This window comes from Monodelphis domestica, chromosome 1 (assembly GCF_027887165.1).
Source record: "Monodelphis domestica isolate mMonDom1 chromosome 1, mMonDom1.pri, whole genome shotgun sequence".
In the NCBI taxonomy this organism is placed as follows: domain Eukaryota; kingdom Metazoa; phylum Chordata; class Mammalia; order Didelphimorphia; family Didelphidae; genus Monodelphis; species Monodelphis domestica.
In genome coordinates this window covers 708,399,111-708,414,237 of record NC_077227.1, presented here as the reverse complement: position 1 = coordinate 708,414,237, position 15,127 = coordinate 708,399,111, and the positions used below count along the sequence as shown (strand labels likewise).

The following is a 15,127-nucleotide window of genomic DNA, read 5'->3' as shown; positions in this document are numbered from 1 at the left end:
TCTGGTGTCCAAATGGCACTTCCTTTGTCTCAGATACTCTGAATATAAGGACTTAGTGCTAGAACTGACAATACATACCCTTTCCTGTATTTAGAGGATCTAAAAAGAAGTAGACAGGCCTCCTTTACTCTGGGGATAACACAAGTCATGGTTTCTAGGGTGAAAAATCAGATTTACTTTTGTACCAAAGGACTTCCTCCAGGGACATTTCCTCCTGTGAAAGGAAGAGTTAACTGTGGGTTGTTGTCACTCCTTGGAGACATGGTTTCTGTAGTTCCACCAAACTGATAAGTCTTCCTTTGTGGCTCCTGGCCACCCTCCCTTCAACTATTTATTCTCTGCCCCAAATAAGGAGTTGGCCATTCCAGGATGAGGGTATCAGACAGCAATAAATTTATTGAGTATTCCAAAAAATAAAAATCAACACAAATCAGTAAAAAATAAGAACATTGGGACTATGGAAAATATGTTAAAAAATGCAAGAGGAAAAGGATCTGGGGTAGAAAGGGTACAGAAATTGAGCTAACACATCATAATGGGGATGTAAGGGGATGGGACGAAGGAAGGGGAACATTATTAAATACTGAATGACTGAAGTTTGGGAACCTTTAATGTGAAGCAACTAGAAGCCGGGTATCTAGCTCTCAGCTAACTGGAAGCAAAGATGGAGGACTCTGTCAGATGACTGGATGATCTGGAAAAAACTTGCCCTGGTGAGGGAGACTTTCTGTCCCAACCCCAGTCAACGACAGGCTTCTTCCTGGGTCCTGCCCACTCAGTGCCTCCTGCCCAACCCCAAGTGACTTCACTTGGCCCCCTGGGCCTCTGATTCTTCTTCATCATCCTCATACATCTCTCCTTCCTCCTCTGCTGTGGCATCCTGGTACTGCTGGTACTCGGACACCAAGTCATTCATGTTGCTCTCGGCTTCTGTGAACTCCATCTCATCCATCCCCTCCCCGGTGTACCAGTGAAGGAAGGCCTTGCGACGGAACATGGCAGTGAACTGCTCAGAGATCCGTTTGAAGAGCTCCTGTATGGCTGTGCTATTGCCAATGAAAGTAGAAGACATCTTCAGGCCACGGGGTGGGATGTCACAGACAGCCACCTTCACATTGTTGGGGATCCATTCCACAAAATAGCTGCTGTTCTTGCTCTGGATGGCCAACATCTGCTCATCTACTTCCTTCATGGACATTCGGCCGCGGAAGACAGTAGCCACTGTCAGATAGCGTCCGTGGCGAGGGTCGCAGGCTGCCATCATATTCTTGGCATCAAACATCTGTTGGGTGAGCTCAGGGACTGTTAGAGCTCGATACTGCTGGCTGCCACGGGCTGTGAGTGGGGCAAAGCCAGGCATGAAGAAGTGTAGGCGGGGGAATGGCACCATGTTGACAGCCAGTTTCCGGAGATCGGCATTGAGCTGGCCAGGGAAGCGCAAGGAAGTGGTGACACCACTCATGGTGGCAGAAACCAGGTGGTTGAGGTCACCATAGGTGGGGGTGGCTAGCTTGAGGGTGCGGAAGCAGATGTCGTAAAGGGCTTCATTGTCGATGCAATAGGTCTCGTCTGTGTTCTCCACCAGCTGGTGGATGGACAGGGTTGCGTTGTAGGGCTCCACCACTGTGTCGGAGACTTTAGGGGAGGGTACCACACTGAAAGTGTTCATGATTCGGTCAGGGTACTCCTCCCGGACCTTGCTGATGAGAAGGGTGCCCATACCTGAGCCAGTGCCCCCACCCAAGGAATGAGTGAGCTGGAACCCCTGAAGACAGTCACAGTTCTCGCACTCTTTCCTCACCACATCTAGCACTGAATCCACCAGTTCAGCCCCCTCAGTGTAGTGACCCTTGGCCCAGTTGTTCCCAGCACCACTCTGACCTGTGACACAGGGGAGAAAATGAGGTAATTGAGAGGTAAAAACCAACAAGTAGGGCTCAGTGGAGTAAGCAGATTGTAGCTTACATTAGAATAAGCATTTACAGGGTATAAAGATCTATCAAATTCCTTTTTCCAGCAACCTCATGAGGCAGGCAGGGAAATGGTTACTCTCCCTGTTTTATAGGTGAACAAAGTAAGCCTCAGGGAGACCAAATGAATTGTCCAACATTGTAGGATTACTAAATGGCACCTGAGACTTGAACCCACAACTTATTATTCCTAGCTGAATGTGCTTTCCATGCTACTAGGCTATATCAGAGGCAGTTGGGAATTGTGTCTGCTTCAGAAACAAAAGAAGAAGCAATGAAAATCTTTGCGTCAGTTTTCCCATGTGTGAAATGGGGATATCATTGCCAAATAGCTCTGTGGCTCTTTAAAGTGAGTCTAGAGGGAGTTCAGTGTGTATTCCATGGAAATAGAATCAGACCAAAAGGAGACTCATGTTCACCCATGTGACCTAGCTGTTGACCTGAGTGATGCTGAGCAAATTACTTCATTCTTCTAAGCCTGTTTCCTCATCTGTATATGGATAATGCCTTCCCTTCCCTACTTAACCCCACAGAGCTATTTGAATAAGTGAGAAACTGGATGTGAAAGCAATTTGAAAAGAAAAGTATATCTAAGTAAATGCAAGGTAAACTAAACAATCCTTTCTCTTCTTCCCTCTCCACTTTTGTTAGTTCTCTATTGAGATTTCTGTGTTAGTATATCTAAAGAAGGAAGGGGTATAGCTTTGTGATCCTGGGCAAGTCACTTAATCCCAATTGCCTAGTCCTTCCCACTCTTCTGCCTTGGAACTGATTCCTGGTATTGATTCTAAGACAAGGAGGAAGGTTTTTGTTTGTTTGTTTTTTAAAGAAGACTAAAGAAGGGGTAGCAGCAGGAAAACATACCAAAGATGAAGTTGTCAGGTCTGAAGAGATGACCAAAAGCACCAGATCGAACGCTGTCCATGGTTCCAGGCTCGAGGTCCACTAGGATGGCCCTGGGCACATACTTGTGAGCTAGGGAAATGAGAAAACAGATGGATTTATACAGAACCCTGGAGGTCTACGGCCAAATTGTCAATATCCCATAGACCTGCTTTCCCCAGAAAAACTCCTGCTCTGACTTGCTGAAGTCCCTTCTACTTTAGAGCTCCCTCAGGCTAAGGCTCTCCCATTCTACCCATCATTTTCTTAGGCAAAGATTGAATAATCTATTCATTGCTAGAATAGATGGGAGACTGGGAAACATCTTTCAGATCTGTGCAGTAAGCAATCTTGAATTCAGAGGACTGACAAGGATATATATTTCCTGTTTCTCAGCAGAGAAGTGAGGAATATTTTTCCACACATGGCTAAAGGGCTTATATGATCTCTTTTCCTGCACTTTTGAGACAAAGGAGCATTATATGGAGGCAAGGGAGGATGACTGGCAAGTGATAGGGACTTTTTTAACCCTTACCTTCTATCTTAGAATCAATTCTGCGTATTGGTTCCAAGGCAGAAGAGTGGTAAGGGCTAGGCAGAGGGGGTCAAGTGACTTGCCTAGGGTCACACAGCTAGGAAGTGTCTGAGTCCAGATTTGAACGCAGGACACCTCCCATCTCTGGGCCTGACTCTCAATCCACTGAGCCACCCAGCTGCCCCCTAGATAGAGATCTTCTGCCAATGGAATGGGTTGTTGGAATTATACAAATGTAAGCATCACTCTGAAATACCATGGAGAAGCCAATGGAATGGATCTTCATAAAATACTCAATGTTCCCTTAGTCCTCCTGCAACTGCATAGTTCCTCTACCAAGCCACACTATTGTAGATCCCAACTTAATCTATTTTCCCCTAATCCAGATAATTGGAGGACTGCCAATTTCAATACAGTGAACAATTATTGGTTGCCTATTGTGTGCAGTGCAGAGAGCTGCTGCCGCCATAGGCAATGGAGAGTAAAGGAAGAAAGGAAAGAGATTTGTTTAGAGTCTAGTCAGGGGCCACAACACATCAACAAATAGAATGTATTATTTTGTATTTGATTTATTGCTCCTCTCGGGGTGAAAGTCAGCAAAATGATACCTAAGATCTTGATGAGAAAAGGTTATTCCTGACTTGGGAGATCAGAGCCAGCCCAGAACTTCCTTGTAGGTTCCATCCAATCTTGAGGGGTTCTTCCCATCTCACCCTAGCCACAAACTCAACTTCCAGTTTCTGTAGTCCTATTGATCCCCCAGGCTAAAGTATTTTTAGTTCATGCCACAGCATAAGAGCAGATTAGGAAGTCAAGGGCTCATGTGGACTGAAGAGATACTTACATGAGGCTTCATTGTAGTAAACACTGATCCTCTCCAGCTGCAGGTCTGAGTCACCCACATAGTTACCACTGGGATCTATGCCATGTTCATCACTGATCACTTCCCAAAACTGATGAGAGACACAGAGATATAGACATGGACAATGGTTAAGGAGGGGGAAATGGTCAGCAATGTTAAGTTCTGTTGTCTAACAATTAGCATGTACCTCCAGAGCACCGACCTAGAAGATCTGAGTTCTAGGTCCTGTCACTATCTTAGGGAAGAAATATAACCTTTTGGAACTTAATTTGACCTCTTTTTCCTTTAGATTTGTCCAAGACAACCTGGTTTGGTGGAAAAAGAATTGAGGAGAACATCTAGGAAGATGTCAGAGTGAGAAGCTGCAAGAAAAATTCATACTGCACTGACTTTGGAGTCATAAGATCTGGTTTCAAATCCCAGTCCCATTACTTACTTATTAAACTGGATATATAGAAAATGGGAGTAATTCTTGTATTATCTACCTCATGAATTTCTTGTGAAGATCAATTGGAAATATACATAAAACACTGAGTCACCATGAAATTCTATTTAAGTTTTTAGAGGCAGCAAGGTAGTGCAGTGGATAGAGTGGCAAATTTGGAGTAAGGAAGGCATGAGTTCAGGTCCAACTTCAGACACATACTAGCTATGTGACCCTGGGCAAGTCACTTAACTTCTGTTTGCCCTGTCTCCTCATCTGTAAAATGGGAATAATAACAGTACCTACCTTCCAAGATTATTGTAAGGATCAAATGAGATACTAATTGGAAAGCACTTAGCACAGTAGCTGTACATAGTAAGTGTTAAATAAACGTTAGCTATTGTTATGATTATTTTAAAGGAAGCATTTATGGGGTGTTTAATGTGTGCAAGGCTCTGTGCTAAATACTGGGGATACAAAGAAAGAGTAAAAAGTTCCAGTCCTCATGGAGTTCACATTCTATTAGGGTCAACAGCATGCAGATAACTAGGGGTCAACAAGATATGCATACAGAAGAGACAAAGGCATTCTGTAAGGGGAAAGATTTAGCATCTGACTGCCAGAGAATGGGAAAGGCCTCCTGGTAGAAGATGGGATTTGAATAAGTCTTGAAGAAAGTCAAGGAAATTCAAATCCCTGCCCTTTATTTTGTAAGATTGCTGTGAAAATCAGACCAGATAATACATGTTAAAGCTCTTAAAAGTATTTTTTGAGCCTCAGGACTGGAGTTGGGAGGACCTGGGTTCAAATCTGACCTCTAACATTTCCTAGCTGTGTGACTCTGGGCAAGTCACTTAACCTCAATCGCCTGGCCCCTCCCGCTTTTCTGCCTTAGGATCGATAATAAGACAGGAGGTTAAGGGGCTTTTAAAAAGTATATTTTTTCTAACTTTAAAATGCAAGGATTTTAGAAAATCAGTGCTAATCACTAATATGTGTCAAGCCTGTTCTTGAATGATTTCCCTTTAAGGCATGATTCTCATTTCAGATTCTTAGCTTTTATACCTAGAACTATTTTAAAATGCTTAGAATCAGAACTTCAGTGATAAAAGAAACTTTCCTCTTCTGTAAAACGAATATAATAAAAGTACCTGTCTCACATGAGGATCACATGAGATAACAAATGTCAAGTGTTTTGCAGACCTTCAAGTACTATATTAACACTAACTATTATTACTACTATGTCCACCTCTCATTTTGCAAATGAGGAAACTGAGGCTGAGAGACATGAAAAGAATTACCCAGGGTCACATAGGTATTAAGTACCAAAACTGGAATTTGAACCCTGATCCTCTTACTACAGATTCCTCAACTGTAACATAGGGATTGCATTAGCATTTACCTCTCGGAGTTGTTATGAGGTCCCAATGAAATTATAATCTTCCAAAAGCTTAGTACAGTGCCTGGAACACTGTAGGTGCTAGATAAATGCTTATTCCTTTCCCTCTTCCCATTGTACATCTTTGCCACAACTGAGTTTTTAGAGCAAATATTCTAACTTGTATTTTAAAGCTCACCCTCACTCGGTGGGCATGCTCTTCTTTCAAATGAGCTAATGCTTGAAAAGTGCTTAGCACAGTTCTTGGCATATAATAGAAATGCACTCCCCCCCCCCCCATATTCCTTTGCCATCTTTCCTCCAATTATTTAGTCTATGACTAAGATAACTTCCTTTGTCTAGTTCTGATTTCAGAGGCTGTAATTCTAAGCTATGACCCAAACCCAGGAGCCTTCTAAGTAGTGAGCCCTAGCGAACATTCTGGGTTGGTTATCTCTGGGCTGTGACAATTAGCTGCTGGGGACAATGGCCTTACAAAACCCATCATGTTTCCCCCCCCTAAGGGGGAAGGGAATATAGATGAATAGATTTGAGGTTGTGTCAGGGAGCACCTGGTGAAGAAATAGTCTAAGAATTACATACCAGCCATTGTTCTTACAGTCTTAGAGAGTTGTCTGGGAATTCTGAAGCTAAGTGACCTGCCCAGGATCACACAGCTAGCATGTGTCAGAGGCAAGACTTAAAATCATATCCTCTTGACCTCAAGGCCAGTTCTTTGTCTATTATTCTACACTGTCTCTCCTCAGTAAAGCATCTTCATGAGATGTGGCTAAAAAAAGCCACATCTCCTAATGGTCAACTCTCTGGCAATTAGGGCACTTTTAACAGTAGGAAATCTCTGCCCCAGGTCAGGGGAGCTGAGGGGAGATTCAGCTTTTGTAGTTGACTGATCAGGGGTTATTGGGATGCCAGAATAAATTACAGAACTACATAGGATATATTGAGAAATAGTTGGGTCCAAACACTGAAATTCTGCTACCTACTACCCCAAAAAAGATTCAATTAAAGTTCAATTCCATTCAACTCAGCAAATATGTATTAAGGACCTCATGATGGAGGCAGATACTTTAGTCAGAGGACTGATTCTGAGGACTTTGAATTCAAATCTTGCCTCTGATATTTGCAATCTTGATCTTGTGCAAGTCACTACTTCCCTGGATCTCAGTTTCTTCCTGGTTATTCGACTAGATGGCCTTTGAATTTACTGTCTAGAGCTTCATCTATTATCCTATGTATAAGACATTATACTGGTCTGTATCTTCAAAACAATTTTTGAGGTGTAGCAGATAGTGGGGAAATAGAACCGAGAAAACCCTGGAGGAGCTGTCCATGGTGCCAACAACCCTCAGGTCACTACCCAACTGTCCCTTCTCCCCAACCCAGTACAGAGGTTTAATACCTTTGTTTCCTGGCTTTGCAGGGAAGTGCATTAGGTTAAGGGAAAATCTATCCCTAGAACTAAGGGACATGGGAGAAACATCGAATATATATGGCAATATATTTAGAACTGGAATGCCCTAAGACTGTACTCAAAGAAAAGGACTAGGGGGCACTCAAGGGTTTAGTCACAATTCCTGATGGGTTATTTTTTTTTTTTAAGATGTGAAAAAGTCCTCATGCTTTTTTTTCCCATGCTCCCAACCTGGTGCTTTTCTGGGGAGTCACTACCTTACCCAGATGTAAGACCCATTCATTCCTAACCTAAAATGGATTAGGAGCAGGAGTCGGTGATTGGAGAGAGAAAGAATTGGTTGGTAATCCCAAAAGGGAAGCTAAAACTTTCCCCCTTTATGCATAAAGATTCCTCCCTGCAGTTCCTAAACCAAGATGTTTTGCTCAACAACCTAGAAAGAGAGGGAAGAGAAGGGGGCAACAATTGCAGTTATCCATTGCCATTATGATGAATGAGGAGGCAGAGACTTCAGTTCTGTTAATGAGGCAGACTTCTAATGACAGGTAAGAGGCCAGAGACACAAATTAGAGCAGAGGGCCAGGCTATGGTGATAAGAAAACCAGAGCTAAGACTGGCTGAATGCCAATTTATGGGTTGGGCTTGCCTCTGAAGGCCTCTCAAAGCTCCACTGAGTGTCTTTACCAGTCTCCCAGAAGATCTGGGCTAAGACCTCTTGGATCAAAGGAACAAATCAAAGCTTTTCCAGGAGCTGACACAAAGAATCTGAGTGTCCCATATAGGTTGAGAAGATGGAATGCCTAAGGGATTTAAGTTTCTGATCCTGCACCAAAAAAAGAGCCTGAGCTCCTGGCTAGGGAGACTGAGACAATAAATGAAAAAGAATAGCTTATGGAGAGATGTCATTTCTTAAACTCAGGATCCCAGGCAGAGGTAGATGGAAGCATCAGGAATAAGGGAGTGGGGGCCATAGGTACTCAGTTGACAAGAACCATGCTGATTTCTCTGAACCCAAGGGAGTTCAACTAACTGTTCACATCACCCAAGGTCCACAGATCTCTTTTGTCTCACAGGCCACTGCAGAGTGCTCCTGCTTTACCTGCGCAAGCTCTCTACTCCCCAGGCAGCTGGGTCACATGCTGGGTGCTGCTGTCCCAATTTTCCAAGAAGCACCAGCATTAGCTCAAATGTGACGCATCAAAGAAGAGTGTGTTTTCCCTTCTTTCTTCCCTAAGGGTCAGGCAGGGCCACCCCTGGGCCTTACTCATTCACCTTCCCACAAGGTAGGGGAGGTCCCCTAGGGGTGGGGAACAGATCCTGGCATTTAGCTAAGACCTTCAAAAGACTGATCACTGCATTCTTGAGTAAGGAACTAGCACATTATGGGGGCAGAGGTGTGTGTGTGTGTGTGATATCCAGTTTGTTTTTCCTAAAATAATCTATGATTCCAGTATCTCTTGGACCCAAGAGAGTAGAAGAGAAATGATTTTAAATCTCTTTATGCCCACAAGATAGTCTAATTTAATGAAATCACCATAAAGCCCTGGATTGAAACATTTCTGTTAGGAATGAGTAAAAGTGACTTGACATCACTTAGTCTTACTTTATCTCCAAGAGCATACTCATCTTTTTCCAGATACTGCAACTAGCCCAAGGTAACATGGCAAGTAGGAACACTGGACTTTAGATAACTTAATTTTACATATGGGAAAACAGAGCCACAGAAATGAAGTGCTTCCCAAGGTCACCCACACACTAAGTAGTAAGTAGAACTGGATTTGAATCCTCAGACTCCAAATCCAAAGATCTTCCCACTTCACCATGATCCTGGGGACCAAATATCAAGCTCTAATATCTGTCCAAATATCTGTCCCTTAGACTGCTATTGCTCTGGGGGTCCCCAGAGTGATGACTAATAAACATCATTGTCCCAGGCAATGCTCTTGATTAGTCTTGTGTCCACTTACACTCCCTCCTCCTCTCCCCTTTTGGCCCTCAGCCCCTGACCCTGCTCTGTGGCAGGTGTTCTGTGCCTGCCCAATCCCCCAGTGACCTGCCTAATGAGCCAACAGACCCTCTGGGCTGAGGGTGACTGCTGTCATAGCCACAGCTGCTCTCCCTACTCCAGAAGGAGACCTGATTTGATTTCAGTTTCCTATCCCCAAACCCTTCCTCCTCCTCCCCACCCCCAGTGGAGCAGGAGATGGGCCAGTCTTCCTCTCCTTCTACCCCTCCCCCTCCTCCTTCCTTATTCTTCATTCTGAGCAGGCACAGATGTGTCTGAAGGGTCTGATCCACGATTAGTGCTGCCTCACACTGCAGCAGGTGCCTCTACCAGAAACATCAGAGGAGACTCACACATACAATTTACATATCAGTGCCACGTGGGCAGCTGTTTCCCCTCCAGTATATTAATTAGCTTTTTGTTCTTCTGACTGGCTTCCTCAGGGGCTGCTGCTTATAGGATCACAGAGTTTAGAACTTAAAGGAACCTTAAAAAATTTAGAACTAAAAGCTGAAAGGGATTTCAGAAGCTATTTAATCCAATTCTCTGATTTGAATGGATTCCCCTCCAATCTGGTCCAACTCATTCATTTTATAAAAATGGGGGGAGGGTCATGGGAGGGAACTAATAACCTAAAGTCATATAGGTTAGTATCAGAGCCAAGATTTAGATCCAGGACCTCTGCCTCTGAATTGCCATTCTTCTCCTAGCAAAGGTCTTTGGGGGTTTTGTCCCTCTCTAATACCCACCTACTTTCCTTTTTTCCCCTGGGTTGATTTTAATTGAACCATATTCCCACTTAGGACACTATCTTTGTTTCAGATGATGAGCTGAGGGTTTTCTACCCTAACCAAAAAGCTAGGATACCGATTTTTCCTTACTGCCTCTGCTACCACCTGTTGGGTTTATGAGACTTTGGTCCCAGTTCCATTAACTAGAGATATTAAGCCCCTTAGTCCCTTCTGAACCTTTTCCCCTGATCTAGGTTGTTCTAGATTGATGAAGCCCTACCTTCTTCATGATGGCTTTGTTCCCTACCCTCAGCTTCTACTAGACCCATCCCAGGAGATCCTCATGATTGGCTTAAGGGAGGAGTCAGTTTTAAGGTTGCTTCTCTCCTCTACTGATCCCACTTCATCTCCCAAGAGGTGAACCCTCTGGTTCCATAGGGCTATTCAGGGTGGGGCCAGGTCCTAATTCGATCAGGATTGGGTCTCCAGGTAGGGTCTTGACCTCATCCTTGGCAGCATCCTAGGGTAGCAGAGACCTGAGACCAAGGTCACCCTGGGAATCACAGCACAACTCCACTCCCTTCTTCCCCTTAGGAGAACAAAGAAAGAGGGGGCTGGGGCTGGAAGGGTGATGTGAGGTGGCTGAGTCTTTATGAGAGAAGGTTTTTCTGGGGCCATCTCTGGGCAGACAATCCAGAAAAGAACTGTTTCTTAAAGGTACGGCACCCTCGACGAAACTGGAAAAAGGAGATGAAGAGGTGTTGGAGAAGGAAAGAGGACAGTTTATGTGGTCCTGCCAGTGAAGGAGGGAGAAGGGGGGAGAGAGGGACTATAGTCTTCATTCGACTGCCCCGCCCAGCTCAACCCCACCCATTTTTTCCTGAACCCCAAACCTAGGGCAAAGCAGCTCCTCTGAGGTTGGGCAACGCCCACCCCAAAGAAGCTCAGGGAAGGAACCTGGGAGTAGTCGCTGTCCAGGTTCCAATCACTGACCCTTAACTCTCGAGGGAAACCCAGGTGACCGGGTCTCCAGCTTCCCCAACAGGGGGCGTCGTCAGCCCGAGTGCACAGGTTGACCGCTCCCAGGTACCGGGGTCTGACAAAACGAAGAATTACACCCTCCTCGATCTCCCACTCCCCACCTCTTTCAACATACTGGCCTTAGAGGCAGAGAGAGGGAAGGAGGGAGGGAGGGAGGAAGAGAGAGAGAAAGGGAGCCCTGCCTTGGAAACCCTCCAAGGCTTGGGGAGAAAAGAAGACTTATCGGGGAATGACGGAAGAAAGGTGGGTAACCCCGGCAGGGCGGGGACCCAGGCGTCCCGGCAGCCTGGCGTAAAGCTGAGCTCATCCCTTTGTTCGCCGGCGCCGCAGTCCTGGGGTGTGGTTAGGCTGCGCCGCGTATGCCTGGCGCTCCCCTTTCCGCCCCCCACTCCAGCATCTCCTACCCGTTGTCCCCATTTCTGCGCACAACTGAGCCGGCTCCGCGAGTCTCTCGTTCCCTTCCAAACGCTCTCCCGGACCTATTCTGGGAATAGAGTGGTGGATCCTCGCAGACCCACCACCTCGAGCGCGACTCAGTACAAAGGCTGAGTGGGGAACCCCAGCTTCCTGCGAGGCCTGCCGAGAGCCAAGCGAAATTACCCACCCCTCTAGCTGCCGCAGTGGGCTGGTCCAGCGCACTCGAGCCCGAGGGAGGTGTTTCTGCCCCGCCCCAGCCCCAATCCCAGCTCTGGCTCTGGTCCTCGTCTCTAACCTGTCCCCTTTTCCAAGCCCTACCTTGGCTCCGATCTGGTTGCCGCACTGGCCGGCCTGGATGTGGACGATTTCCCTCATCCTCGCTGATCTTGCTGACTTGCTGCAAGGGGAGCGTCCGGAGCTGGGAAGTGGGTCGCGTTCTCGCAGGCTGCAGAAAGCTGGGTGCTCACCGGCCGCCGGCTTTTATAGGCTGCTCGCTGCTGCACCGGCGGCTGGGCAGACAGCGGCGTACTCCGCCAAGAGCTGACCTCATCCCCGTCCTAGCCAATCACGAGCCGCCGGCAAAAAATGCTGCAACATCCCCGCAGCATCAGTACCAACCAGCGCATCCCTCCCCCCCGCCACCCCCACCCTCTAGGTCCTGAGGGAGGGAACTGCCCACCCTCCCAGCTCTCCTGCCCAGCACAGTTACTTTGTCTGGCTGCACACAATGCGATGCAGGCTGCCCAGGGCCCCTCTGGGCAGGTCTAGACAGATTTAGTAAAGGGGGGGATATGGCTGGGGGGCTTCTACTGGTCAGGTTTTTGGGGTCCCTTCCCATCTGAATGAAAGGAGGTGTCTCCCGGACTGGTGATGGAAGGGATTCCCCAGAGGACAATAGTGGCTTCCCCACCCACCTGCTGGCACTCCTCTAGATCTGCAAAAACCAGGGTCACACAAACCCCACCCAGTTCAGCAGTGGGTGGTGGCAGTAGGGGCGGGGAAGAATGGGGGAGCTATCTTCTTCCAAGTTACCCCAGACCATATTCCCTTTTTCTTTGTTTCCTTCTCAATCAGCTTCACATCCATTGTATCCTCAGTTTCAGAGTTTCCCTCCTCCCCTTCTCTTCCCCAAGCATCTGAGATTCCGGTCTCCTCCCCTTCTCTAGCCCCAGCCCCATGAAAAGCATCACCAAGCTGTGTTCCATAAGTGAATAGTTGGGTAGGAAAAGAAGGAAGATAGGAAGAAGGAAGAAAGAGAGAGAAAAAAAGAGAAAGAGAGAAAGAAAAGAATATTTCCTTTTTCTAGGGAATTCAGGCATGAGATCCCCTTAGTTAGGAAAAGGAAAAATAGATATTCTGCACCCTTAGGCTAGACCTCCCTCCCACTTCAGCCTGGTCTATTGCCTGTAGAATAAGCCTGAGAAGAAGAGACAGCATGTAACTGGAGTAGTGGTTCTCTATGCCTTAGAAAAAAGGTTCTTAAGCTTTTTACACATGAAATGCACCCCTTTGGCATCTGGTGAAATCTATAGAAACCTCAGAATATGGCTTTTAAATGTGTAAAATACATAGGATTAAAATCAAAGGTAGCTATATTTAAATAATTGTTTTATGTTTTTTTGAAATTCATAGCCCCATCCCTAAATCTAGCCATAGACCCCTTGGGTTAAAGACCCCTGTTCTAAAGGGACACCAGAGAACATCCAAGAAAGGCTTGTTGAATCAAGAGGCCTATGGGTGAAAGGAGGTCAGACAAGCAGAGGTGGCTTCTATTTATACCAAAGATTTTGTTTTGCTGGGAAACATGGCTCAGAGCTCCCCAAGATCAGTGGAGAATCGAAAACAAGACCCTGGTTAGGAAACTCCTTATTGGGAGTGTAGAAGGTAGAAAATGGCCAGGGAATCTTTCTGGGTGCCCACATTTGGAGGCTCAGTGACAGTGAAAGAGATATGGGCCAAGCCACAACATTCTCAGCCCCTCCCTGTGGCTTAAAGGTGAGTTTGGAAACCCAACCTAATCCTTGGGCTGCTTGCCCATTGTCATCAGAGCTCCTAGACTCTCTCAAGCTGGCTTTGTGCCAGGGTCCCAAGCCCTGCAGCTGGGGTGGTAGCATATGAGGGGTGTGTGTGTGTGTGTGTGTGTGTGTGTGTGTGTGTGTGTGTGTGTGTGGTGTGGGACTGGGGTAGGGGAAATATTAGGAGATCTACTCTCCCAAGTTGGCCCTCTGTACTGTCAGAGCAGACTCTTGGTCCAAGTAGCCCTTAATCTCCCTAGCTCCCATGTTAAAGATATTGGCCACTGTCCCTCCCAGTCCTTCTACTCTCACATTTGCACCTCGTATACTGCCCATAAGTCAGCATGTTGGCTCCATCCCCAGACCTCCCATCCAGCAGAGGATGATCCCCTAGAGCACCCACACAACTAGTTCAGCCCTTTGGTCTTCTCCCAGCAGTGAGTTACCATAGTCCAGTCTCCAATCAGAGTGAAAAAGCAGGGAGGCAGAGCAAGAATGGAGCCTTGAGCTGAAGCCACCCACCCAAAAAGGACAGAGCCCAGTTTGTTTTCAGTGGTGATATCTGGTCACTAGAGGGCACCAAGGGCTCCTTCCCTGGAGTGGTCTGAGTTTCACAGAAGCCCCTGAAGTGGCAATTAAGTCTTATCTTTGATCCGGGCACCACCCCCACGCAGAGCCACTCTTATCCAGGGCTCTCCAGCCACATCAATGGAGTGAAGTCACCAAAGCCTGGGGGGAGCTCAAAATCAGAATCCCCCGCCATTGTTCTCTGAGCATCCTGGAGTAAGGGATAGAGTGCTGCAGCCCCTGCATTCGGGAGACCAGGGTTCACATGCTAAAATGTAGGTCCATTGGCTGAACACACTGTGCCCTTAAGCCTGGGTGTCCTGATCCACTTCAAAGGGCTCTGAGGAAGAAGCCATGGTGAGGGGAGAAGGGCCAGTCCTGGAACAGCCTCATTGCCTGAGTCATTGTGCCAGTGCTGGGAAGTCACAGAGGAGGGCTAGATTGCCAATCAAACAGAAGTGGAAAGATCCAAATTTCAGGGTTCCCTCCTGAGCTTTCCAGGGCCCATCTGCCCGCTACAATCTGGAACGGCCCCTCAGCATCTGCATACAACAGGCACGGAATATGCTGTGTGTTGTATACAGTAGAGACATGCACATGCCTGATGGCTCTGGGATTATGCTACTACAATTCTATTTTGGATGAGGTCTGTCCACTGCGTAAATCTGGCACTAAAGTTTTCTCTCCAGATTTGACTGGACAGAAACACACCCACACGTGTATGGAATAGATAGACATGTGGATATATGTCTTCGGATGCTTCATACAAAGGTGCATCTCTTTACGAGGGCATCCGTGTGTATTCAGAGGCGGTTAGTTTATGGGCACAGTTTGCTGATGCAGTCGGTGTAGAGGGAGGGTGTCCTTC

The 15,127-nt window shown here is 46.6% G+C and overlaps 1 protein-coding gene across 2 annotated transcripts; it reads right to left on the bottom strand.

The window, feature by feature from the left end:
* Window positions 1–370: 370 nt before the first annotated feature.
* On the bottom strand, window positions 371–12,806 carry TUBB3 (tubulin beta 3 class III). 2 transcript variants are annotated; one of them, XM_001377835.5, is made up of 5 exons: window positions 12,592–12,806; window positions 11,996–12,265; window positions 4,232–4,340; window positions 2,835–2,945; window positions 371–1,881 (listed from the first exon to the last, which is right to left on the bottom strand). In XM_001377835.5, the coding sequence occupies exons 2-5, from the start codon at window positions 12,050–12,052 to the stop codon at window positions 806–808; spliced, it is 1,353 nt and encodes a 450-aa protein (XP_001377872.2). In that variant the 5' UTR covers window positions 12,053–12,265; window positions 12,592–12,806; the 3' UTR covers window positions 371–805. The 2 variants fall into 2 exon arrangements, with proteins under 2 accessions (XP_001377872.2, XP_056667136.1); XM_056811158.1 differs by lacking the exons at window positions 11,996–12,265; window positions 12,592–12,806 and adding an exon at window positions 11,213–11,233.
* Between the last annotated feature and the right edge of the window lie 2,321 nt (window positions 12,807–15,127).

Bases quoted from the DNA above. Each gene is read 5' to 3' on its own strand.
- TUBB3 (XM_001377835.5), bottom strand. From the start codon at position 12,052: ATGAGGGAAATCGTCCACATCCAGGCCGGCCAGTGCGGCAACCAGATC. The intron at 2,946-4,231 runs GTAAGTATCTCT...TCATTTCCCTAG, and splicing joins TTACTACAATGAAGCCTCAT to CTCACAAGTATGTGCCCAGG. The intron at 1,882-2,834 runs GTATGTTTTCCT...CCTGTGTCACAG, and splicing joins ACCTGACAACTTCATCTTTG to GTCAGAGTGGTGCTGGGAAC.